We start from the raw sequence: 27,867 nt of genomic DNA, 5'->3' as shown, positions 1-27,867 counted from the left end.
TTATAATAGAAACAGAACCAATACAACTTTAATAAATATTCCACAACCTTTAATATGCGCATATTCTATTTCCAAGTGGCTGCTTTTGGTAGAAACGGACAGTGGATTTCTAAACATAAATGCTTTATCTGACAAACCACATTGTATTGTCAAAACTCTCCATAGGATCCAGAACTCTCAAACGTCAATTTGAATATTCCTTTTTTTATGATATCGTATAAATACTTAAAATTACATAAATACATAAATTGATATAGAACCATTATGAGACTTTAAATGAATATATATATATATATATATATATATATATATATATATATATATATATATATATATATGTCCCTCATTGTCTTGCAAAACTTGTACCTTTACAGTTTAAGTTTAAATGAAACCTCGCAGTCCATTTTGAAGAACTATATCATGTTCCCAATAAAACATAGAAAGGGTAATCTAAAAACACAGAAAAGTGTAAAAACAAGGTGCCGTGATAAGAAAAATGTTCTTTTTATATTTAAAATTCAGCGGGGATGAATTCCAGCATCACTAAAATATTGAGCAGTGACAACTACTGCTTAAATAAATCTCTTATTAAGATTAGAATTTTACCACTAGTGCTAAAGCCCTAGAGGTTGGACAATAAGCGCACTCCTCCATGATCTCTGAGGTTTACAACGTAGCAGAAACAAGCTTTGCCTCTGACTTTTTCTAAACAAACCACAGCATATATTGTGATTTCATGAATCCATTTGTGGCTTATTTATACATATACTAAGTCTCTGTTTGGAGGTCTTTTCCCACCATGACCATAATCTTCTGCACCAGATTGCTGGTAGCCATCCCCCTGTGTGTCATCACAGTCATACTCAAAAGGCTTGGGATAGTTGTATGGGTGTCCATTATCATCAAAGAACCTCCGGAAAGTAAACTCATAAAACGCATGCTCAGGGTGTTTGCCATTTTTATACCACCCATTCAGGGTGTCATTTTTATTTCCATCTTTGTCTTCATCGTTCCAGAGTTTGTCTGGATCTACTGGGTCAAAGTTTGAAGTATCCGTGGAATGAGTGATAGTGGGAATATACAGAGCGGGTTGTTGACGCAAGTCACTAGAGAAGTCTATGCTCTTAAAAAAAGGGTGAGCCTTAATCTCATCAACACCATTCTTGCCCAAACGATCTTCAGGGCCTCGGCAGAGCTTCGCAATTAAATCAGAAGCTTCTGGTGAGAGATTGGCTTGAGTAGGGATATGGAGTGTGGTTTGCCATTTTATTACCTTCAAAAGAAAAATAAATAAATAATGTTAATACATTCCAAAAGACTTAGGCCCCATACACACAAACTTATTTTTGTGGCCCCATTCATTTCAATGAGCCCATGCACGGTCCGTGCATTGCCCTGGAGCCTGGACCAAAAACAAGATCGGACGTGTGGTCCGGGCTTGTTGAAATGAATGCACACGGCAATGTGCACGGCCCGTGATTTGCAGGCGGCCGCCGGTGACGCTCCGCGTCCATCCCAGCCGCAAGTCGTGCACACCACTACGGTCATGTGCATGAGGCCTTACAGAAAAACCTGACATGGGATGGATCACAATGTAAAACGTACATCTATGCAAAACACGAATGCAAAGAACAATTATAAATAACAAAAATAACCTAGAACACCCATATTCTATAATAAAAACTTAAATGAGTAAATCTTACTTTATTTGGCACCCGATCTGGCAATTCTAACAGTATAGCAGTTGTCAGAATTAAGTTACTTTAAGCTGAATATAATTCAATTCATTATTTTCGGTCTTCTCTAGGTACAGTATACATGTTTGTAGGGCCAGGATCATACAGTGCGGAATGGAAAACCTACTGTACAGTAAAAGTTAAGGAATATTTATGTTAAAAAAAAAAAAGAAGTTGAACAAAAAAGGAAAAAACTGGTCGATAAGACAAATAGTCCATTGGTTTTAACCCGATTAGAAATAAAACTAGATATAAACATCTTTATGGTCTTACTTTCATTTGTGTTTCCATTGGTGACCCTGCATGGAAAGGAGCCTTGCCAAAAAGCATTTCATAAAGTATAACTCCAACACTCCACCAATCACAGAGCTGTGTGTATCCTACAATACAAGAAGAATCATATCATCACTTGGCTTTACAACAAGTTAATTACCTAATGGCAGACACGTAATCTGTAATGTGAAGCAAATTCCGGTATCACCATGTGATCCACATGCACATCCTACAGCAGTGGTTCGAGGTTGATGGGGTTTTCCACCATAGACATCCACAGGATATTCCATAAATGTCTACTTCTGGAACTCCAACCTATCGGGAGAATGAGGGTCACCCCAACCCCGATCTACCAGGTGAGGCGGCCTCCACATCTAGTTGTGGATTTAGCGTACATGAAAACTATCAATGATTTTAAGTCACACTACCATGGGGCTACTTTACCTTTACTATAAGGGCTACACAGCAGATATTCATGTGTGACACAGGACAACTTTGTATGCAGTTATTCTTTACTCAACTTATGGCTATTATCGGACTTTACATTGAAAAAAACTACACTGCAGTTGGCAACTGATTGTACATGATCTGTACCCGCTACTAGAACAAATCTTGAAGCATTAAAAAAAGAAAGCCGGATGCACCGTTTAACCCCCTTTCCCATCGCTAATCTGCCTATTTACGTTCGGAAAGGGTTATTTAAATCAGACGCCCGCTCAGAAGCCGAGCGGACACCATAGCCGCTGGGTCTCTCTTGTGTTGCAAGCATTGCCGCTGGGTCCCTGCTGCGTGATCAGAAACCTCTCTGATTGCAAGCATTTAACCCCTCAGATGCCATAGTCATATGTGACCACCGGGATCGTTTTTTTTTCCTACTTTCACCTATTTGGGGCCAGTCACCGTCTACCGCGCAGCAGGAGCCCTTGTGTTCCTATGGGAGCCATCTGAACGCTCCCAGGCCTGTATAGGAATATTGCTATTGAGCTCTTCCTCTAGCAGGTCAATAGCAATGCACTAATTTTGCCGCAGACTGCAATACTGTAATATTGCAGTCTATGGCATAAGCAATCTAACAGCAGGTTCAATGGGAGGGCTAAAAGTTGGTAAAAAAAAAAAAAAAAAAAAAAAAAAAAGGTTTTAAAAAAAAAACATTTGAATCACCGCCCTTTCCCTAGATCACACATGAAAACAAAAACACATTAGGTATCCCCGCCTCCAAAAAATGCCCAAACTATATAAATATTTATCCAATATATGCTGTGGCGAAAAAAAACAAAATGGTAGAATCGCAGTTTTTTTGCCACTTCTACCCCACAAATTTCTTTTATAAAAAGTTATCGAAATGCCATACATTCTCCAAAAAGGTATCAATAAAAACCACATATTTCCCCGTACGAAAAGATGCCTTACACAGCTCTATACACAGAAACATAAAAAAAAGTTACGGGGGGTCACAATACAGCGATGCAAAAAAAAATTGTTTTTCTTTCAAACGTTTACTTTTTTTTTTTTTTCAAGGTACTAAAACATAACAAAAACTATATAAACTTGGTATCACCGTGATCATATTAACCCGCAGAATAAAGGTAATGCCTCAGTTTCACCATACAGTGAACACAGTAAAGACAAAACCCATAACAAAATGGCGCAACTGCTGTCTTTTTCCAATAGTACCCCATTCTGAATTTTTTTTCCAGCTTCACACTATATTAAATATTGCCATTAGAAAGTACAATTTGTCCCGTAAAAATGAAGCACACATATGGCGGTGCCAACATAAAAAAAAAAATTATGAGTTTTTGAAGGCGGGGAGTTAAAAACAAAATCATAAAAACGAGAATTAGTCTGGTCCTGAAAGGGTTATTAGGCGATATATTTTAGGATCTTCGCTTTACCTGTACGCAACAGGACCTCTGGTGCAATGTAGTTGGGGGTCCCAACCAAAGAGTGCGCTAAGCAGCGTTGATGTTGTCTTGCCGCTCGCCACTCAAGAGGCTTAGGTCTGTCACTGCACTTGCAATTTGCTGGATCACCCCATTCATTGCTGAAATCCATGCTGTCTTGTCGCAGGTGGTCACCTACACAAAAAATAACAAATGAGAACCTTATAACCATTTAAAATAATTTAAAAGGAGTTTTCACAGGATGCGCCATAAATATCTAACATGGAAAAACCCTTTCATTACCTCCTGTCCTGGTATATAAAACACTGACAAATAAAACAAATAGGACTACAAAATAAAGTTTTTTCAGCAGAAACCAATATCTTAAGGCCCTTTTACACGGGCCAATTATCGAGAAAACGATCATTCACATAACGCTTGCTGTCGATAATTGCCCAGTGTTTGCCCAGCAAACGCTCGATCATCTGCTGATAGTGTAGTTTTTAAAAAGTTCAATATTATCGTTGTCGGCAGCACATCTCCCTGTGAAATGTATGGGGACGAGCGATCGGAGTAACGACCGCTCGTGCCCATACTGTCTCCTTGTGAAAGGAGCAAACTAGTGTCGATCAACAAGCTGTCTCATTGATCGGCGCTCATTTAGAGGACCTTAAAGAGGCTCTGGCACCAGATTATAAGTGCCCTATCTCCTACATAGTCTGATCGGCGCTGTAATGTAGATAACAGTGGTTTTTATTTTGAAAAACGATAAATTTTGCAAGCAAGTTATGCACAATTTTTTAGATTTTTGCTAATTACTTTTTTAATAGACAACTGGGCATGTCTTTACTTTTTTACCAACTGGGCGTTGTAAAGAGAATTGTATGACGCTGACCAATCAGCGTCATACACGTGTCTCCATTAATTTTTAGCAGTACTCGCAACACAGTGTGATCTCGCGAGATCACGCTGTACGGTCACAGCCAGGACGCGAAGTCTATTCACACTCCCGACACTTCGGTAAAGCTTCTGTGAATGACAGAACAGCGTGATCTCGCGAGATCACGCCGTGCTGTGTGAGTAAGTCCTCAAGAAACTTTACCGAAGTGTCGGGAGTGTGAATAGACATCGCGTCCTGGCTGGAGGCAATGTCTATTCACTCTCAAGACACTTCGGTAAAAGTTAATATGGGAGTATGTGACAGTACAGCGTGATCTCACGAGATCACACTCTGTTGCGAGTACTGCTAAAAATGAATGGAGAGACGTGTATGATGCGGATTGGTCAGCGTCATACACTTTACTTTTTTACCAACTTGGCGTTGTAAAGAGAAAACGCCACGTGCAGCATGTAATGGGCAGGGCTGCACAAACCCTGGGGCACGTTACATTTTTTTTCTACTTCCCTCCGTTATTTAGAGATCGGTGCCGTTATATTTGGCGCCCGATATTGAAATAACCTCCTGAACAGTCAAGGGGGCGTGTACTGTCAAGGAGGCGTGTTACTATGGCTGTGACACTGTCCAATCAGATATGGACAGTGCCACAGCATGAGAGTGCGCGCGATTGCAGTCTTTTCACCCGAACAGGCAAGGGGGCGTGTCAGTGCTACGGACAGAGCCATGGGGGGGAAAGCGCGCATGCGCGCTCTCATCTCTTCAGCTCCTGCGAGAGATCAGTCTTGTATTGTCTGCCGAACTGGCAAGGGGGCGTGTCTCTGCTACGGACAGTGGAATCGTTTCCCAGCTCTTACACTGTCCGTAGCAATGACACGCCCCCTTGCCAGTTCGTCAGGCAAAGTATAAGACTGATCTCTCACAAGAGTTGAATAGATGAGAGCGCGCATGCGCGCTCTCCACAGCTCTGTCCGTAGCACTGACACGCCCCCTTGCCTGTTTGGATGAAAAGACTGCAATCGCACACACTCATGCTGTGGCATTGTCCATATCTGATTGGACAGTGTCACAGCCATAGTAACATGCCCCCTTGACGGTACACGCCCCGTTGACTGTTCAGGGGGTTATTTAAATATTGGGCACCAAAAATAACGGCACCGATATCTGAATAACGGTGGGAGGTAGAAAAAAAATATGTAACGCGCCCCAGGTTTTGTGCAGCCCTCCCCATTACATGCTGCAGTGAGCTGCACATGTATGGGGAGGTGAAAGGTTCTCTTTAAGAAACTAAATTAGCATAAATAAAAAATTGCGCATAACTTGCCGAAAATTGATCATTTTTAAAAAAAAAAACACTTGTTGTTACCTACATTACAGCGCCGATCACATTATGTAGGAGATAGGGCACTTATAGTCTGGTGACAGAGCCTCTTTAACAACATCTATGGTGCCTAAAAGGCACTCATCCGTCATAAGCGCATAGGCACGAATCTAACTTTTTAGACAGCAAAACCACTCTACAGAATGTATTTACACAGGAAAATCCATGACAGATGACACTATTAAGGATAAAATTAAATTCTCCATTAAATGTCACCTGCTTAACCCAGAAAGTAGTGCAGCGCCACCTTTAAAAGACTAAAATAAGACAAGTCAACAGGTCTGGATGGCATACCCCCTGGAATTAAGGGCTGTGATATGGTTTCTGATATTTAAAGGGACTCTGTCACCACATTATAAGTGCCCTATCTCCTACATAAGGAGATCGGCGCTATAATGTAGGTGACAGTAATGTTTTTTATTTTAAAAAAAACTATCTATTTTTACCACTTTATCAGCGATTTTAGATTTATGCTAATGAGTTGCTTAATGCCCAAGTTGGCGTATTTTTACTTTAGACCAAGTGGGCGTTGTAGAGAGGAGTGTATGACGCTGACCAAAGTAGGGATCGAGAACACGCTGTGTGTCTGTGCACTGCCAGAAGCTGGGTGTTAACGAAGAGAAGTGGATGATGCCGATTCGTCAGCATCATACACTTCCATTCACAACGCCCAGCTAGTAAAAGAAGTAAAAACGCCCAGATGTACACACACAATACATGCCCACTTGGGCAAGTATAGGACGTGTCCTGAGTTTTACGCAGCGCACATACGCTGCGTGAAAATCACGGACTGTCTGAACGGCCCCATTCACTTACCTAGGTCCGTGCGACGCTAGTGGAAATCACACGTGTATCACGGACGTATAACACGTTCGTGTGAATAAGGCCTTAGGCAAATAAAATAATGGAAAGCATCAAAAGAGGCCTAGATGCACGGGACAAGAACATAGTTTTGCCTCTATACAACGCATTATTCAGACCCCCATGGAATATAGTCTACAATTTTGGGCACCTGTGTATAGGGACATCGCTAAACTAGAGCGGGTGCAAAAAAGGGCGATCAAGGTAATTAAGGCAATGGGCGGATTGCAGTAGGGTTCTCACGATACCATAATTATCATAATTTGAATAGTATTGCGATTTTTGATACCAAAATGATACTTTAACAAAAAAAAACAAACAATAAGTTCTTCCACTTAGGGCTTATTCAGATGAACGGGATATACGTCCGTGCAACGCGCTTGATTTTCACGCGCGTCACACGGACCTATATTAGTCTATGGGGCCGTGCAGACAGTTGCGTGATTTTTACGCAGCGTGAGTCCGCTGCGAAAAACTCACGACATATCCGTTCTTTGTGCGTATTTTGCGCATCACGCACCCATTGAAGTCAATGGGTGCGTGAAAATCACGCATGCCACACGGAAGCACTTCAGTGGGACGTGCGTGATTCGCGCAACAGCTGTAAAACTATGAATGAAAACAGAAAAGCACCACGTGCTTTTCTGTTTACAAACAACCAAACGGTGTGTTATAATGATGGCGGCTGCGCGAAAATCACGCAGCCGCGCATCATATGGGGCTGACACACGGAGCTGTTAAGTGCCTTTTGCGCCCGCAAAATGTCGCGTTTTTTACCTGCGCAAAACGCACACGCTCGTGTGAATCTGGCCTTACTGAAAATGAGGCAGTTTATAGAGTTATAACCTATATTAGATTTATGCTAATGAGTTTCTCAATAGACAACTGGGCGTGTTTTACTTTTTGACCAAGTGGGCGTTTTGGAGAGAAGTGTATGACGCTGACCAATCAGCGTCATACACTTCTCCCTATTCATTTACTCAACACATAGCGATATAGCTATATCGTTATCTGCAGCCACATAAACACACTATAACGTTACTGCAGTGTCCTGACAATGAATATACATTACCTCCAGGCAGGACGTGATGTGTATTCAGAATCCTGTCACTTCTCTGAACGTCTCTGTGATTTACAGCATAGCAGGCATAGTCTCGTGAGATTACGCTGTAAACGGTCATTCACAGCGAGATCCCGCTGTGCTGTAAATCACAGAGACGTGCAGCGAAGTGGTCAGGATTCTGAATACACATCACGTCCTGGCTGGAGGTAGTGTATATTCATTGTCAGGACACTGCAGTAATGTTATAGTGTGTTTATGTGGCTGCACATAGCGATATAGCTATATCGCTATCTGCTGTGTAAACTAAATGGAGAGAAGTGGATGACGCTGATTGGTCAGCGTCATACACTCCTCTGTACAACGCCCACTTGGCCAAAAAGTAAAACACGCCCAGTTGTCCATTGAGAAACTCATTAGCATAAAGCGAATATAGGTCATAACTCAGTCAAAAATGATCGTTTTTCTAAATAAAAAACACTGCTGTAATCTACATTACAGCGCCGATCACATCATGTACAATATAGGCCACTTATAATGTGGTGACAGAGGCTCTAACTAAAACGGTGTGTGATTCTGGTCTCAAAAGGATTTGTTTACTTCTTTACATTACAGTACTCTCTGTGCACATTCTATAACTTATGTCCATGCATTTTTCATATTGCCTGATTAGACTGTCTATTGAACAATGTTTAGCAGTTGTCCACTTTGCGGTTACCTTAAAGGGGTTTTCACACGAGAGACATTTATGACACATCCACAGGATATGTCATAAATGTCAGATAGATGCGGGTCGCACCTCTGGGACCCGCACCTATCTCCAGAACGGAGCCCCCTAAACCCTGTTCAGATGCTTTGTGTTGCGGCTCAATGAGGTGAATTCCGACCATGAAAATGGTTATATGGCCATGAGTAACGAAAACAGCGTAGCTCGCTGAGATACGTTGTTTTCGTAAGTCCCATAGAACTGAATGGTAGCTACGGAAAAAGTGTAGCTTGCATGCTACATTGCTTCCGTATCTGCTGTTAACTACTATGATAGTTACGGAAACAGTGTAGCTCAGCGAGCTACACTATTTTCGTAAGTCCCGACCATATAACCAGGAAGTGGCTGGGAGTCAGCGAGATCAAACAGAGCTAGAACAGAGTTTGTGGGGGCCCCGTTCTAGAGGTAGGTGCGGGTCCCAGAGGTAGGACCTGCATCTAAAATTTATGACATATCCTGAGGATATGTCAAATGTCTCATGGGAAAACCCCTTTAAGTGATTATCCACTATCACTGGCCGTTGTCTGGTCCTGAAGCACTACATTGTGCCCATTAAAATCCATGGTATTTGTGTAATGCTTAAATGTGCTCGGATCTCAAGAGAACGCACTTTGTAGTAGATCCATGGTCCCCTTTATATGCATATGTCAAACTCAATGCACAGTCTTTAAAATTATTTGGGTCAAGGTTAATCCTTACCACTTTGATAGTACTTTGAATCATGCGTCCATCGAAATCCTGTACACAGGCCAAAATCGGTGAGTTTAATGTGCCCATCGCGGTCAATGAGGATATTGTCAGGTTTGATGTCACGGTGAATGAAGCCCATTTTATGGACACTTTCAACTGCACAGGTGAGCTCTGCTATGTAAAACTGAGCCAAATCTTCAGGGAAAACTTCTTTGCGGATAAGGAGGCTCATCATATCCCCACCTGGGATATAATCCATGACAAAGTACAAGTTGTCTTTGTCCTGGAAAGAATAATACAGTCGTACTACCCACTCGTTATCGGCCTCTGCCAAGATGTCTCGCTCAGCCTTGACATGGGCTACTTGGTTGCGTAATAACACATCCTTCTTTCGTAAAGTTTTCATTGCATACAAAGCATTAGTATCGGTCTTCCTGGCCAAGCACACTTCTCCAAAGGCACCGATTCCCAGAGTTTTGATTTTTACAAACATGGATTTGTCCATTTTGGCTCTCTTAAGTCGGATGTAGTTAGATTCCTTCTGACAAAGCATTTTCCTCATTTGGTCTTGGGCATCTAGCGATAAACCCACCTATTGAAAAGCAACAATATGAGAACCATGTTTTTAATAAGGAACAGTTTAACTTGACTGGGTTCTGGACAAATCTACAACGTTAACAAGGCCACGGTCATTACAGATGCCAGTTTAAGTAGTTTACAAAGTATTCCAATTCTGGATATTGTTAATGAAGATATAATCTATAATTATGCAGTATGACTACCAAAGAAAGCTTAAATAAAAGACAACACATGCATAATATGTGCTTTGTAATTTGAATTTCTGGTAAAGCATAAAAGTCAGTGTTAACATTAATTTACTCAAATCATCAAGAAGATACTGAATCCATTGAATTCAACAGGGTTATTTATGCAAGAATGTAAAATATTTAAATTGAGGCGCGGGTCCCACCTCAAGTCAGCCTGCTTGTGCGGCTGTTTCTGTAACTTCCAAACTTGAACAGAAATAAATGGGGAGAGTCGCGGTCACCTCTACATTCAATCTTCCCTTGGATGCCACACTAGACAGGACAGGAGTCGAGGGACCCTGGTTCTCCAGTTAGGTGCAGTTCCAGCAAAAAGCACCGCCAGGATATTTCAATAGCAAATTGCTGTATAAAGCGATCTCTGAGCAGCCTCTCACATGTCACTTCCTCTCCTGGCTGATATCTATCAGAAAAAGGTCAGCATTGGTGCTGTGACTTACCATTTCTGCTGAATTGACCCCCGACTTTTCTCAATCTCTTAAATAGGTATCCCCACCTTAAATATTTAGGCCATATCCACAGGATGTGTCATACATGCTTGATAGGCGAGGGTTCCAGGTGTGGGACTTGTACCTATTGGAAGAATAGACGTCCCGCGACCCCCGTTTCTCGATTTGCAACAGCTGCAGATGCCATAGAGTTCAAGCACTTCGCTATCTTCGTAACTCCCATAGAATTCTAAGGGGAGTGAGGTGGCCATGAATCATTCTCACCTGCACCTAGCAGACATTTATGGCATATCCTGTAAATCTACCATAAATGTCTCAGATGAGAATATTCCTTTAAAGGGAAAACCCAGTCAAAATGATCTGATGAGTTAAAGGTGCTTTCAGAGTTAAAATGTATGTGTGTTAATGCTTGTAACTTATTAATGTAAATACATTTGTAATATACTTACATTTTCCAAATTGGCCCCCTTTCCAGATGCTGTCGTGGGGAACTTGACGGGTGATGTCACACTCCGGCCGCTGTGTTGATCTTAAATTCTCTTCCGGGTATACGACACGTCACTTGTGACGTGCCGTGTATGGGCTGTTCTGTTGTACAGCCCGTAACACGTTCGCATGTCACAGGTGATGTGTTGTATACCCGGAGAACTGAAGATCAACACAGCGGCTAGAGAGTGACGTCACCTGTCAAGTACCCTACGGCAGTATCTGGAAAGGGGGCGAATTTGGAAAATGCAAGTATATTACAAATGTATTTATATTCATAAGTTACAAGCATTAACACATACACATTTTAACTCGGAAAACCCCTTTAAATGATACAAGGCTTTGGCACCACTCAGATTTCGGTTACTTGAAATATGGCACAATGTTGTAAGCAATGCTCCAATTAATGTCAATTTGTTTAGACTGATGGGTCAGATTTTTGTGAGTAGTGCCAAAAGGGGTTTATATGCTCTATAGAGCCCATTCATTCTTGAAATCAATGGTGGTCCAAGATCACAAAATTCGCCAATGGGATCACCCTTCACATATCTATGACATATTAGAAGAGGACTTTAAATAGATTTCCCCTTTAAACCGGTAGTCCATTTCAACGAAAACAACTGTAGATCTCTGCCGATTGGAAACTTTTAGGTTTACGAACACAAAATGAAAATCTATGCCAGCCATGTCATGATCATATAGGAGCATGGCTTGTTAGAGTACCTATCAGGGCTCTCTCTTGTAATAAGACATGCATCCGAGTGATCACACAATCAGTACTTCATCCTCTAGAGTTAATAAAGGCTCCTATTCAAGTAAAAGTCTTGAAAACGTAAGAACGAATACACAAAATATATAAGAAACTTGCAAAAATTAATTATACAATCAAAAGTCCTTACTTGCTGAAACTGGAATACATATAATAGCAAAATGATCAGCGCAGCACATACATGATTACTACCACGCTGACACATGCTTCACCTTTTCTCATTTATCTGTGCAGAAAGATGAAACTTACTCTTACCGGTAATTGGATTTTCTGTAAACCTCCACAAACAGCACTCTCAGTAGGATTTTCTACCTCTCAAGGGACAGGAAACATGGACACAGGAAAAAAAATATAATAAGGCCCCTCCTCCATACCTTATCCAATAATAACCAAGTACCTCTAGTCAATATTGAGGTATAAACTACCCAAAAATAAACCCGGGAGGGAAAATCCCATACCATTGAGATGGTTTATGGAAAATCCAATTACCGGTAATAATAATTTTCATCTTTTCCTGGCACCTGTTCAACAGCACTCACAGGAGGAATAAGAGGATTTTGAATTTAGGGAGGGACAACTGCCAAAACGACTTTACGCCCAAAAGACAAGTCCCCGTCTGACAAAACATCTAATAATGTAATGTTTAAAGAAAGTCAAGGGGTTAACCCAGGTAGCAGCCCGACAAATCTGGTAAATTCCAGAGAAAGCACCCTTCAGCCCATGATGTGGAAACCGCTCTAGCTGAACGTGCTTTTAATCCCACTGGGGGCGATACATTTTTGTTTTGGTAACAAGCGGAAATGGACATTTTAATCCATCGGGCAATAGTGGATTTACTGGCTGCCATTCCTTTGTTTTTCCCTTGAAATTGGAAAAGGAGATGGTCGGTCTTTCTGAAGTCAGCGACTCTTTCTAGGTAGCCGAGACCACATCTTCTGACATCTAGGTGATTATATTCCTGTTCTTTGCTGGAAGATGGGTTGGGAAAAAAGGAAGTTAATGAAATTTCCTGTTGACAGTGGAATTTCGTTACGACCTTTGGAAGGAAGGATAGTGTCTTAAAGGGATTCTGTCATTAGATGTCCGTTTTTAACTACCAACATGCCAATATGGATTATGATGTTCATTTTCTTTTTTCCCCAGTGTTTCCTTTGCAGTTAAAAAGCTTTTATTAAATTTATGCAAGTTAGCATTTTTGGAGCAACGAGGGCATCACCGTAGCTACAAAATGCCTGCTAGTCATTGCCCTGTTCAACCCCCCTCCCTCCTTGCACGTTTTGATTGACAGGGGCCAGGCAGAATACCAGGAGAGTTCACGCGTCACCCTATAGTTCAGTGAACGCACGCGCGTCCCTGCATCCTAATCGGCGCATGCATCGTATAATCCTTATGCTTACTGTTCTAATTGGCACTACTGCGCATGTGCCGATGACGTCAGACTTCACCCAGAAGAGACGGACCTGAGGATACTGCGCATGTGCCGATTACAAAGCTGGGACGCGCATGCGTTTACTGCACAACGGGAGCAGGCGTGAACTCGCCTAGTATGTTGCCTGGCCCCTGTCGAACAAAGCAGGCGAGGAAGGGGGGGGGTTGAACAGGGCAATGGATAGTGAGCATTTTGGAGCAACGGAGACGCCATCGTTGCTCCAAAATGCTAATTTGCATAAATTTAATAAAATAGTTTTAACTGCAAAGGATGCACTCTGAGGAAAAAGAAAATGAATGTCAGAATCAGGTTAGCATCATCAATATTAGCATGTTGGTAGTTAAAAACAGACATCTGGTGACAGGATCATCCTAAAGGGAGTCTATCAGGTAAAACTAAGTACAGAGATTTATAGAGAAAAGCCTGCAATTCTCCAATTCTTCTGGCTGTCGTAATTGCCAGGAGAAAAAGGTTTTTTAATTTTAGAAGCCGGAAAGAAATGGGTTCAAACGGAGTACCTGAGAGCACTGACCGTACTAGGTTTAAGTCCCAGGGGTACTGCAGAAAGGACTACTGGATGTAAGCGTTCAGAACCTTTTGATAAAATAATTTTCAGCTAGTTTACAGTCCAAAAAGGAATTCAGAGCCGATATATACACACTTTTAAAGTGCTGGTTTTTAGGCCTTTTACCAGGCCTTTTTGTAAAAAGTCCAGTATTAATGCAATGCTAGGTTTAGAAGAACCGTCCCATTTTTGCTGAGAAAGGGAGATTAACTTCTTCCAGACTCTTATATTTTAGAAGGGACTTTCTTTCGGCTATTCAAAATAGTTGAGATTGCATCATCCAAAAACCCCATGTTCCTTACGATCATTCGTTCAACATCCAAGCAGTCAGCCCAAGTTGAAGGATGTTCGAATGACAAACTCGTCCCTGAAATAAAAGATCCGGTAGGGAAGGAAGAGACCAGTAATTCACTGCTGCTAGCTGGAGGACAAGAGGGAACCAAAGATGTTCTGGCCCAATGAGGAGCAATCATATTTACTCTGGCATTTTGTTCTTGGATCTTTGCCAACACCCATAGTATCAAGGGAAATGGAGGGAAGGTATAAAGAAGAGTTCTCAGCCAATTCTGGGACAGAGCATCTACCTTCACTGGATTGTCCCTGTGTGAAAGAATAAAAAGCTGGAACTTGATGGTTCTCTCTTGAAGCGAACAGGCGTAGATCTGGTATCCCCCATTTTTAGGTGATATGACTGAAGATGTAAGGATTTAACTTACATCTTCAGTTGAACTTTTTGGACATGTGTCTTTTTTCAACTGTACTATGTAACTATGTAACTTCCACTCTCCTTCCCTCAGAGTCTGCTGTGAAAATCTGCAGTTACGTTTTCTTTGCCTCTTACATGAAGTGCTGACAGGGTAGTGCTGACGGATAGTTTTACTAAATCCGCTGAGACATCTGCTAGGTAATTAGGGGCTTTTTTTTACATTAGTAAAGAGATGTCTTCTCTGGGAGTGCCAGCGGCAAGATGGCTTTCCAGGTGATCGATCCAGATAGAAAAGGTTCTTGCAGTACAGGTAGCCGAGATCCCGGGTCTAAACATCGCTGTGGAAGCTTCCCATGTTCTCTTAAAAAAGCGGAAGCTCTTCTTATCCATAGGGTCAGTAAGTAACCCCATGTCTTCAAATGGCAGTGAGTAATTCTTAGAAATAGCTGATACAGGTGCATCCACTCTGAGAACTTTGTCCCAGAGCTCTGAATCTTCCGTAAAGTGATATTTTTGTTTGTAGGTATCAGAAACCATTAATCACTTTCCTGGATCCTTCCATTGTTTAGATATGTTGTTTTTTTTACTTTCTTGTGAATAGGATGCACTCGTTTTCTCCTTTCTCCCAGGCCCTGGAACATCTGATCCTGAATGGAAAGAGGTTCCTTATTATCACCTATATTCATAGTAGCCCAAATGGCTTTAAGAAGACACTCTGTATCTTCCATCATACTGCAGGGCATACTAGAATAGTATGTCATAATAGTGTCATCTGATGAATCTGAATCAGACTGAATTTTCCCCTCATATGGGCCGTCTGATAATATAGGAGCTGTAGAGTGTATAGAAGGTTGATGAACGCTAGAAGTAAAAGGCTTGGGAGAACGAGATTCAATCTGTTGAGCAATAGCGGAGCTAACTTCCGCTTTTATAATGGATTTCAAACTATCGAAAAAAGAAGGCGCTTCATCCACCACTACTTTTTTAATGTATTTTGAGCAGAATGCCATTTTACAGACCCCACATTTCTTTATAGACCGTTTCGACTGAGCAGTTTCCTTAAATAAAGCACAAACAAGTGTCATATTAAGGTAAGATTAGAAGAAGGGAAGAAGTCACAAAGGAAACAACTTCAGCCCTTAACTTAGCCTAAGAAGGGAGGGTGAAGTATACAAGAGGGTAGAGGAGGGACAGACCGGGTAAGAGGCAACCACAGGATCTGCAGACTTGCAGGGATCCACCACATCAGAGGAGACTGACATGATTCAGGAGACACTTGAGTACACTTACGAGCAGCCTTTTATTTTGAATCTGGCACCCATTTCAATTAGGCTCCGCCCCTGGCTGTTCCGGCCAATTCCCGCTCTCCTCCAGGTATCTGCATCATGACGCCGACATCCTGACGCCGGTGTACGTCTCATAGGTCCATGTCAAATACATCATGTGACCGGAGACACAGGAGGAGGAGAGGTATCGCATGCCAAAGGAATCCCCGTCTGCCAAGTCACGCCCGCGACCTACCCACGGAGGGAACGCCAGGAGACGTCCATGCTTCCCAAAAGGACAGGAAACAAACTGATAAGGTATTGGGGAAGGGTCTTTTATTTCTGTGTCCATGTTGTTTCCTGTCCCTCGAGAGTATTATTATATTATAGTTTTCTATAATAGTTACACTTGCCATTTCCATAGATTAATTTTATCCAGCATCAACAAAATTCCAAGCACTGCTGTCTGACCAAATAAGACAAGGATTCAAAACCAAATGACTAAAATGGAAAAATGTGGGGGGGGGGGACCAAACTATAAAAACCATTTCATAACACTCAGAAACATATGGCATACAAAATGAGTAGTTGTTACGTGGTTGTGCAAAATAAACGTATACTGCAAGCGTTGTCTTTGAGTTTGGAAGTTAAATGTGCAAGAATCTGTGACACGTTCAACCTCATGCTTACATTATTGTCACGTTGGACACACATGCAGCAGCCTCGGAAGTTCATGCTATTGTTAACACAGCATCATGGCGCTGACATTTACTTGCCTACCCAGTAATAGAGGCTTGAAGAGCTCAGCCAAGCTCCCACCTTAACGGTTTAAACCATCTGTTAGTGAGTGGGGAAAAGGAAGAGAGATAGACAATCTAAGAGAAGACAAACATTCAGAAGAAATATAGTGAAATCAGCAAATAAATGTTAAATAAGGAGTAATAATTCTGCAATAAGTATGAACTATACCACTTTCATTTGGATAAACAAAATGTTCTTACTAACAAAACCAGAATACATTGAAAAAGTAGATGGACTACCATTAATGAGGTTTTTCCAGAACAAACATTTATCACCTATCCACTAGAATGGGGTTCCCGATCCCCCACTGCAGTGAGGCTTGAATAAAGCAGCAGACTAGTATGCACCCTGTCACTCCATTCAATGTCTATGGGACAGAAAAACAGCTGAACACTGTACTCGGTCAGTTCTATAGACTTTGAATGGAGTGGCATTGCGCTTGCTCGTCTGCTGCTTCATTCAAAGTTCTCCTCAACAGTGAGGATGAGCAAGGGGGCTCAGTAGACCTGTTCTAGTGATCAGTGGTCCCACCGATCAGACACTGTGAATAGGTATTAAATGTTGATTCTGGAAATAACCCTTTGTCGAAAATACCGGCTAATATAAGTCCTATAAGTTTCAGCATGAGAACAATAAGCTCCTCTCCAATGGTCTACAGAACGTGCGTAAGGGAAAGGATGTATGTCAGTTGTGAACCTACTAAAGATGTCAAGATGGAATAACTAGTAAGCATTTATTTTCCAGGCTTCTAGCGCAAATATACTCTTCTTGAATTCTACCATATCTAGCACAGATTAGGATTGCCCAAATTATATCGGTAAAACAAAAGCCGACCATACAAGCCGGTGAGTTGCTTTAACTATCTCCCATTTATGGTCACCGATATCTGCCTTCGAATTTCAATTTACCTGATCATTTGCTCCTTTAAAAATATGCATGCTGCTAGAGAGGTCTATCCCTGTGAGTAAAAACACATGACAGAGAGAAATGGGGGAGATCAGCCAAACAAAAGTTTTAGCCTGCAATTATCTTAGGTGTATGGCTAGATAAGGGATACTGCCACTATAGTAAGCGACGGAATATCCCTAGGATATGCCATCACTAAAGGCAGTATTACCCTCCCCGACCTGGGTAAACAAGCACCGATCAACGAGACAGCTCGTTGATCGGCGCTCGTTTGGACCTTTCACAAGGAGCTAGTACGGGGACGAACACTCGTTACTATGATCGCTCGCCCCCATACATTATCATCATGTCGGAAGCGCATCTCCCTGTTTACACAGGGAGATGCGCTGCCAACAACGATAGTTTCAGTATTTAAAACTAGAAGATCAGCTGATGAACGTTGCCCTGTTCACACAGGGCAATTATTGGGAACTAGTGTCCTGTGAACGATCGTTTGCCCAATAATTGACCAGGGTAAAAGGGCCTTTACTTAAAGAGATCTGACTGTCAGGACCCCCACCAATCCTTAGAATAATGGGGCAGTGGCAGTAGTTAAGTACTAAAACTCCTTCACTGGCTTCTCCTGCACGGTGGCACTCTTGGCCACCTGCTATGCAAAGAACTGCAACATAGCCTCATTTACTAGGCCCCCTGGAGCACAGCTGTGCAGGAGAAGTGACAAACGGACCCCCACATAACTTAATGACATATACTAGCAATATGCCATAACATTATATGATCGGGATATCCTTTAAACCCTTTGGGCTACTTTCATGCGGCGCCCATAAATGTATAGCATTCTTACCCGGCACATTTCGTTTTCCAGCTGCTTCTTTCGGTGTAGTCGCTGATGGTGGGATTTTAGTATGTTTTCCACATGTTGCTCCATGAAAAACTTAAATGCTTGAGGTGAATAGCTCTGGATGCGAGATTCCCGTCTCTCTTCATCTCGCTTATTTTTTCTTACAGGCACAGGTGAGGTAGTGATCTGTTTCTTTTCTTTTTCTGTGGCTTCCACACTGGTGTCAATGTTTTTATCACCATCTTCTTGAATACTGGGAGACACCGGTATGTCGTCTTTGCCAGATTTCAAACCAGTCTCATAACCAGTTGCGTTTTGCTGTAATAAGTGCTTTGGGTACGGTGGTGGTGGCCCCTGGTAATTTGGTGCTTCTGGTTGTGACAGCAAATTATTGCTATGTGCAGGTCCTTCGGAGTAGTGTCCTGGCTGTACACTCTGTGTCATCCAAGATGGATGTGCTGGTGCCAGAGCAGTTTGAAGTTCTGGTTTTAACACTCGCATGCTTTTTACAGGTTGCTGTATAGGGGCAGGCGTGATTGCAGTCACAGTTGTGGCGGAAGGCTGAGTATTAGCAGAATGCACCTGGCGAACTGCCATTGGATTATTGAAAGAGTTGGACCGTACAGGGATATTATTTTGCCATGATGGCATGTCATGATTCCCTTGAGGGGACTGGGTTGAAGAGGACTGAGGCCATGAAGTTGGATGGCCTGGAATGCCAAGGTTGTATATTTCCAAGTTGTGGCTATTTCGGTTTGGTACGAGCATAGATGAGGAAAGATTTCCATTATTATAAGCAGAAGACGACATTGGCCCATTGCTTCCTTGCATCTGCAGTGTTGTATTGTTTGGACCATTTGACATAGGATAAGGTGGTGGCTGGCTTCTCCCCACATTGTTATTCCCTTGGTGCGTTATGAATTCAGACTGTCCATTACCATTCTGCATGCCAGGCCTCCCAGAATAACCAAATTTGCTGGTGCTAGATGTCTGCATTATGATGGGTTGTCTTCCTACAGGGACAGGATTAATAGATCTCTGTGCTTGAGACTGTGGGTTAATTATCTGAGCCGAGTTTATATTTGGAGGTGGATACCCCTCTTGCCATCCTCCAGGTGGAACTGGAGAAATACGGGAAATAACAAAATCCATGTTAGCAGAGTAACGCTTTGTCTGCGAGTTTGGTTCCCAGGATTGTGGGGATGGAGCAGTGCCTCTGGGTGGAGGTTGTGGTGGTGGAGTAACACTTCTTACTTGTGGTGGAGGTGGAGGATTGGCTCTCTGACCATTTACTGGAAGTGCCTGGGAAAATGATGGAATGCCTGATCCGGACAATGGCCTTCCCATTTCTGGTTGTGTACTCTGAATTTCTGCTCCACCGTAAACAACGCTGTCAGACAATGGCAATATGTGCCTTGGGGGAACTAAAGACTCCTTTGACCCTTTCCAGCTCTGCCGACGATTAACAGAATGCTGAATATTACCTGCAAAATCAAATTGACAAACATATTATGTGTACATAGCCTTAACAGAAAATCTGCTACTGTAGATTTAGGCCCCATGCACACGACCGTGCCCGCAATCCCGGCCCGCGATTGCGGGCACGGCCGGCCGCTGACTGACAGCCGCATTTTCGGGCCATGCTCCCATACAAAGTATGGGAGCACGGCCCGCAAAATGCGAAAGAACGGACATGTTCCATAATTCCCGGAACATTTCCACGGCACGGACACCCTTCCGTAGTGCTACGGAAAGGTGTCAGTGTTCAATGAAAGTGAATGGCTCCGTTTTTGCGGACCGCAAAAACTGAGGTTTTTTGCTGTCGTGTGCATGGGGCCTTAGCAAAGGATTTCCAAACTTTCTCTATGATCTTTCTTCTGCTTCTAGTCTTATCTAATTCCACGTTATACTGCAGTTCGATGCTGGAAAAACCATACCATTCAACAGGGCTGCTGGACCATATCACCATAATATGGATATTGAATATAGCCTGCCTTGGGTATATGTACAATGTTGTGTCACATAATTATTTACTAATTGAAGTACCATCAACTTTTATTTTCTATCGGACACATTTCTTGGTCTATTTAACGCTTTACTTGGATCTCGTTTATTTGTAGGACTGGTCACTATTTTATCTTTGAGATTTCACCTGAGGTATTTTGCAATTACATTCGTATTGTGGGTCTGTGTATTAACTTATTGTAGGACAGGCTCGCAGCTAAACCACCTTCTTGTTGTGGGTTGTTTTTTTCCATTTGATACAGTAAAGAATTGCATATTTTTTCAAATTACGGAATATAGGTGTGCCTGTTTGGTTGAAATGTAAATTCAGAAACAGAGCTTAAAAACAAAAAACAACAACAACTAGATAATCTACACATCGAAATCAGTCCCATGAAGGACGTCAACGTAACCCCATAAAGGTTTAATGTGTTTCGTTGGGTTTCTTTCGTTATGCCGAACAAAACAGCGCTGCATGCTGCTCTATTTTGTCCAGGTTTTTTTTTTTTGCAACGCAGATGTGAACACTGCCGTAACATGCTGTTTTTTGTTTGTGGTGACTATTATGCTTCCGTTTTGGAAAAGACAAATGGAATAGTACATTGAAGATAACCATTTACCTGAAGGTAACATTCCAGTGTTGTGTGATCTTGATGCAGCAGCAATTGGAGTTTCCCTATACGAATCTTGACAACTCATCCTGCTGATATATTCAATTGCTTCTTCTATACTGCGACTATTCGTCTGTTGTAAAGCTCTGAACACCATATCCTACAAAGTAAAGATAAGATTTAAAATGCACAAATGTGAATTACAGCAAACTTTATACACACCGTAACATTTAAAAGTCTCAACCACTACGGCTCTCAACATTTCACAGACGGGAAATACTAGACTACACCCCCAGCACTTTAAAATGAAACGTCAATAGACCAAAAATAGAAAGTATCATCTATAAAAAAATAAAAATTATATATATATATAAATCAATGTAAGCATCTCCATTCTGGATTGGTCATTATGAAGCCCCACATCCCTATTATAATGAACTGTCACAGCATAAGAACAGAATTGTAATAGGGATACAAGCATAGAAGCTCCTCTTAAGAGACCTTTTACCTTAAACTGCTAGAAGATAGAGAAAAACACTATGGGAGATTTCATTTAGATCTTCTGAACAATCTTTCCAGTAAAAAATGCCGCGCTGATACTGCGTCACTACTACATACTGCGCAGTGGAAAAGAACTTGAGTTTCAAATACACTTATTATTGAGAGTTTGAAAGATTCCCTAAGGCCTCATGCACACGACCGTAAAAACTCCCGTTATTACGGGTCGTAATTACGACCCGTAATAACGGGCTCATAGACTTCTATTGGCGACGGGTGCCTTCCCGTTTTCTCACGGGAAGGTGCCCGTGCCGTTGAAAAAGATAGAACATGTCCTATTTCAGGCCGTAATAACGGCACGGACAGTCCATAGAAGTCTATGGAGCTCTCGTAATGACGGGTGGCTACATGTGTGCACCCGTCATTACGGCAGCGTTGCTAAGCGACGTCAGTAAATAGTCACTGTCCAGGGAGCTGAAAGAGTTAACTGATCGGCAGTAACTCTTTCAGCACCCTGGACAGTGACTACCGATCAGAATAAACCTGTAAAAAATAAAAATAAAAGACGTTCATACTTACCGAGAACTTCCTGCTTCCTCCAGTCCGGTCTCCCACCCGTTGCCTTGGTGACGCGTCCCTCTCGACATCCGGCCCGACGTCCTGGATGACGTTAAAGGCCATGTGACCGCTGCAGCCAATCACAGGCTGCAGCGGTCACATGGACTGCCGCGTCATCCAGGGAGGTCGGGCTGGATGTCAAAAGTGGGATGCGTCACCAAGACAACAGCCGGGTAAGTATGAATTTCTTTAACTTTTATTACAGAAAGGGCTGTCCCTTCTCTCTATCCTGCACTGATAGAGAGAAGGGGCTGCCGATTAGTGCAGTGCTATTTTGCCGCCAAAAACGTGCCCGTAAATACGGGTGGAATACGGGTGACACCGGACCCATATTTACGGGCACGGGTTCGTAAATACTGGTGCAAAACGGGTCGAATACGTGTGACACCGGACCCGTATTTACGCCAGTATTTATGGGTGGGAAAAAATACGGTCGTGTGCATGATGCCTAACACAAGCTTATTCTTCGAATTGCTCACTTTACAAATGGAAGCAATCCCCATAATAATAGGAAAAGTAGTGCAACCTAATATTTTTTCCCTGACAATACGATTCCAAATAAGTAGATGAAAAAACGTTTGCCCAGCTGAAAAGAAGTATAGTGCCGTTTCTCAAGGTAGTAATCTATAGTGAGCGCTAGATACCTTACCTCATCAAACCCAGCAGTCTGCAGGTCATGGGACATTTTACGATTTACTTCATTTCCACCCCTCTGAGGAGCGTTTGAGGAGTTGGCAAAAGGCTGCAAAGAGTCGCGTATCTCAGCCAAAGCTTTGTGATACGTGACAAACTTATGAGGATTACGACCCTGCCTTGGATCCTCAGCCTTAGTTGGCCCTTGCTCAACCTTCCCAGCATCAGATGGTTTATGCAGATGGCGGAGGCTCTCACGTATTTCCAGCAACATCTGTCTGCTATTGCCTGGGCTATCGCTTGCTGGGAATGTTTTAGGCCTCATTTGCCTGTAGCCCTCGGGTTTCTCCCCCCTCTTCATGAAAACACATGTATCGGTGTGACTTTTTGAGACAAAGTAAAATCCAAAGCCCAATTGTATGAAACAATAGGATCAGTTGTAATGGAAGATTGTTCTTTCAGTGTTGATAGATTGTTTCGAAATCACAAAAACGCACCTGGGATTAAAAAAAAAAAAAAAAAAAAGGTTAGCGGAACAATATACATATTCATTTTATACAACATTAGAAACAATTCCAGAAGTGTTGGTAAAAATGTCAAATATGTTTGATCTATAAAAACACTACAAATTCATGGACATGACTACAACAACGAAAATAAACACCCACGGTTTACATTGCTGGCTGTAAACCGGAGCGGAAGAAGCCCAATAGAAATAGGGTTACAAAGCGTTTTTATTTCAAGACTGAGGAGGTTATTACAAATACTGGGACCTCCTTTCATTACCCCTAATCCTGCATTTATGCAGAGATGTAAAGTGGAATAGGTTTTAAAAAATATCCATGAATCTCAGTCCATCCTTTAACCCCGTCACTGCCAAGGATACAAAAATAGACGCAAATAAAAGTGGTAAACCCTTTGTAATTAGCTGGATTTCTGCATTGATTACTAATAAATGTGGTCTGATTGTAAAAGCCACAATTATAGACAAACACAATTAACTAAACTAATAACACAAATAGTTGTACTGTTCATGTCTTTTATTGAGCACATGGAGTAAACATCCACAGTGCTGGGAGAAAAAGTAAGTGAACCGCTGTGCTAATAACTTCACCAAGAGCTAAGTGGCAAAAGCTGTTTCGGTGAGATAAGATTGGAATTGTGGGTTTCACAGGTGCTCTGCATATTAAATAAAGACACACAAAGCCTGGTTACTGACGTCTGTTCTTCTCAAGAAACATTGGACCGTGTGAACCATGGCTCGAGGCAAACCACAATCAGAAGACCTCAGAAGTGTTAGGCTGGGTTCACACGAGCACATTAATGTCCGTAATGGACGGACGTATTTCGGCCAGAAGTCCCGGACCGAAATCAGTGCAGGGAGCCGGGCTCCTAGCATCATAGTTATGTACGATGCTAGGAGTCCCTGCCTCTCTGCAGGACAACTGTCCCGTACTGTAATCATGTTTTCAGTACGGGACAGTAGTTCCACGGAGAGGCAGGGACTCCTAGCGTCGTACATAACTACGATGCTAGGAGCCCGGCTCCCTGCACTGAGTTCGGTCCGGGACTTCCGGCCGAAATACGTCCGTCCAATACGGACATTAATGTGCTCGTGTGAACCCAGCCTAAGAGACACATGAAGATGGGAAATGCTACAAAAGCATTGTACAGAATGGTTAGAGAAATTGTCCACCAATGGAGAAAATTCAAGACGGTTGCTGCTCTCCCTAGGAATGGTGACTTGTTAAGATCACTCCAAGAGCACAACAGGCAATTCTAAAAGAGGTGAGAAAGAACCCTTTACAAAACGACAAAAAAAAAAACCTCTGTTTATTTGTCCACTATTAGAAAAACATTGAACAAGAATGGTGTTCATGAAAGACCACAAAGGAAGACGCTGCGGTCCAAAAACAACATTGTGACTCTTCTCAAGTTTGCACGAGCCCACAATGCTTCTGGGAAAGTATTTTATGGACAGGTAAAACAGAAGTGGAACTTTTTGTTGTTGTTGAGAATAACGCTTTAAGCACACAACGCTATATTTGGAGGAAAAAGAAGGTGTGTGTGTTTTGGAGTGGCCAAGTCAGAATCCTGACCTAGACCCTATCGAGATACTGTGGCATGACGTAAAGAGGGTTGTGCATGCAAGGTATCCTGGAAATATTAAAAATAGCACGCTCCATACATCACCCCCACATCGGGACGTACTATTACATCATGTTGCGTAAAGGGGTTAATCTATATTTAGCCATTACCCATTTTTGCATTCCATGCCATTGAATTAATATAGCTAACCTAAGCCTGCTGTATACTACTGTATATAATATAACCCCTGACACTGCCTCACAAAGTATAATGCCCCCATAGCTGCCCCCCCACACAGTATAATGCCCCTATAGCTGCCCACCCACAGTAAAATGCAGGGATGATGGGGGTTACGTACAGGGATGATGGCTGACTGTTGTATACAGGAATAATTAGGGTTATATACTGGGATGATGGGGGTGCGGGCATTGAGGGTAAACATGAAGTAAATAGGGCGGGAATTTGGAAGACTGGACCAATAAGATGCCTGAAACACCGGTATATGGCAAAAGTCCAGCGGACTCTGAAGATATGCGCACTGAGCCGCTTATGGCTCAGCACAGACAGGTGCGAGATAGTGACATCATCACACCTGTCTGCGCTGAGCCGTAAGCTGAACCAACTGTTCCCTGCTCTACTATAGGATTCAAATATATCTGCGTCCTCAGGACGCAGATACAGTTGACACCGAAAAAAAACAAACAAGAAAACCGAAATGCGCAAGATGACATTGATTATCTGCGCTAAATTTTGTTTTCTTTTTTTTTCAGATTAATTGCCCAGACCTATGAACAGTACAACGGTTTCTGTGTTATTAGTTCAGTTAGATTGGATTTGTGTATAATTGTTACTTATAACACTCAGACAACATTTTATTAGTAATCAATGCAGAAATCTAGGTAATTCCAAAGGGTTCACATACTTTTTATTTTTACTGTAATACATCATCATGTGCAATGCTTGCAATTACTAGAATATAAGGGCTAGAGCTTAGATCTTGGTGTAATATTAAAGTCCAGAAACTTAGTTTTAGGCCCCTGTACACAACTGTGGTGGTTTTGCATTCCATTGGACCGCAAAAAAACACAATTATTGTGCATCTGTGTGTCATCAGGATTCACAGGAAAAAAAAAAAAAAAAAAAAAAAAGGAGGAGGAGTGAGAAGATACTACAGGCTACAGGCCATTTTCTTTATGATATATCCCCTATAACCAACGAGAATATGTGATCTCGAATTGTAACCCGCAGCAAGAAATAACTTGCAGCTTTCTTTTCGCGTGAGCAGCGAAAAACTTATCCAACAACACGTGCCACAATGCAATGCGGTTTTTTGGACAGAATGTACTGCAGGTTCCAGGTCGGATACGCTCCGCAGTTTTTACTCAGAGTAACCGACTCGTGGGAACCCAGCCTAAGAAGTCTACAATTTACAGATAAAAGTGGATTAAAGGCTCGGTTCACCCTGGCATCATTGCCAGTCCATCTGGGTTTGAGTATTTTTGATGGCAATAATAGAGAAGTCTGCAGCCGACGGGTTCAGTCAGGATTCACGGTATCAGTTTAAAATAGATCGGGCACAGCCGTCACATCGGTTATTTCTAAACCAGAAGGCCTCGTTCACTTCGGCACTAGAAGCGAAGTTAGGAGTCTCCGTTTCTAACCCGGTCATAAATGCCAGACAATAGTGCAGCATGCGGCGCTATTTTGTCCAGTAAAATGACAGACACCATGGCGGAAACCCAACGGAACCCATTAAAATCAATGGGTTCCGTAAGTCATGCAAAGGATCTGATACTACCGGTATTTTCGTTGCTTTGCTTCTATGATGGTGCAGAGCAACGGAAATACCGAACACATGTGAACGAGGCCTAATGTTTATGCAAATGAAGCTTTACATTGGCAACTAAGGCTTGTTAAACATCTGGCAGTTTTGGGAGGACAGTGCAGGCCATCATCACATAAAAAAAAGGTGTGTATATATATATATATATATATATATATATATATATATACACACACACACACACACACACACACATATAAGTTTGGCCTCCATTCCATGTTATATTTCTACATTGTAGATTCATATTAGACACAAATATGGAGGAACACATATGGAATTAAGAGTAAACAGAAAAGTGTTAAACCAGAAATTTTTATATTTTAGATTCTATGAAACTTCGTGTAACTGGTACAGTACATGGCATAAGGTGCCCATTTAAATACAGTAAGTGTTGGGCGGGTGGGCGTTTGTTTGCAGAGGCTACGCTGCCATGACAGATAGTACAACAGTCGCTGAAGTTATACAGTATCCAGGGGATAGAAGAAGCCGTTTCCACAACTATGTCGTCATCGCGTCACAAAACGCTCGCCCCCGAAACCCGGCGTTTTTCGCTCTTTGTTCTGGTCGTGCACTAACATTCAGTGTTAATAAAGTTATACGAAACAAACGGCGGAACGGGGTCTAAAAAGGAAGCGGTGTTATACTCTCCAAGCAGAGGAACGGCGAACACAATCTCATACGTTACGCTACACTCACCCTTCTCGCCCCGACAGTCACCCCCCCATGCCCCACAATCAGTGCGGAGCCCGCTACTATGGTTACATCTAGCCCCTCCGCTAGGCCCCTGACCGCGTAGCATCTTAGATGGCGCCTGGATCACGTCAACAACTCCCGATCGCTGCATTATCCCATTAACTCACCACCAACTTCTAAAGATCTACTTCAGTTCCGGGCGGCCATTTTGCGCCTCGCTCCTGTGCCTGCCAGGTTCCCGGATGTTGCTATTTTTTCTTTTCTCCGCTTCCTTCCACTGTCATCCACCGACA

The 27,867-nt window shown here is 42.3% G+C and overlaps 1 protein-coding gene across 2 annotated transcripts; it reads right to left on the bottom strand.

Moving 5' to 3' along the window:
• LATS1 (large tumor suppressor kinase 1) lies at window positions 1-27,867 on the bottom strand. 2 transcript variants are annotated; one of them, XM_075862564.1, is made up of 8 exons: window positions 27,742-27,861; window positions 22,967-23,447; window positions 21,211-21,361; window positions 18,590-20,070; window positions 9,555-10,137; window positions 3,905-4,087; window positions 2,010-2,116; window positions 1-1,273 (listed from the first exon to the last, which is right to left on the bottom strand). In XM_075862564.1, exons 2-8 carry the CDS (start codon window positions 23,309-23,311, stop codon window positions 758-760), a joined length of 3,366 nt encoding a protein of 1,121 aa, XP_075718679.1. In that variant the 5' UTR covers window positions 23,312-23,447; window positions 27,742-27,861; the 3' UTR covers window positions 1-757. The 2 variants fall into 2 exon arrangements, with proteins under 2 accessions (XP_075718679.1, XP_075718680.1); XM_075862565.1 differs by lacking the exons at window positions 1-1,273; window positions 2,010-2,116; window positions 3,905-4,087; window positions 9,555-10,137 and adding an exon at window positions 16,814-16,875 and having other exon boundaries at window positions 27,742-27,867.

This window comes from Rhinoderma darwinii, chromosome 4 (assembly GCF_050947455.1).
Source record: "Rhinoderma darwinii isolate aRhiDar2 chromosome 4, aRhiDar2.hap1, whole genome shotgun sequence".
In the NCBI taxonomy this organism is placed as follows: Eukaryota; Metazoa; Chordata; class Amphibia; order Anura; family Rhinodermatidae; genus Rhinoderma; species Rhinoderma darwinii.
The sequence above is the reverse complement of the archived record's forward strand: the minus strand, read 5'-3'. Positions and strand labels throughout refer to the sequence as shown.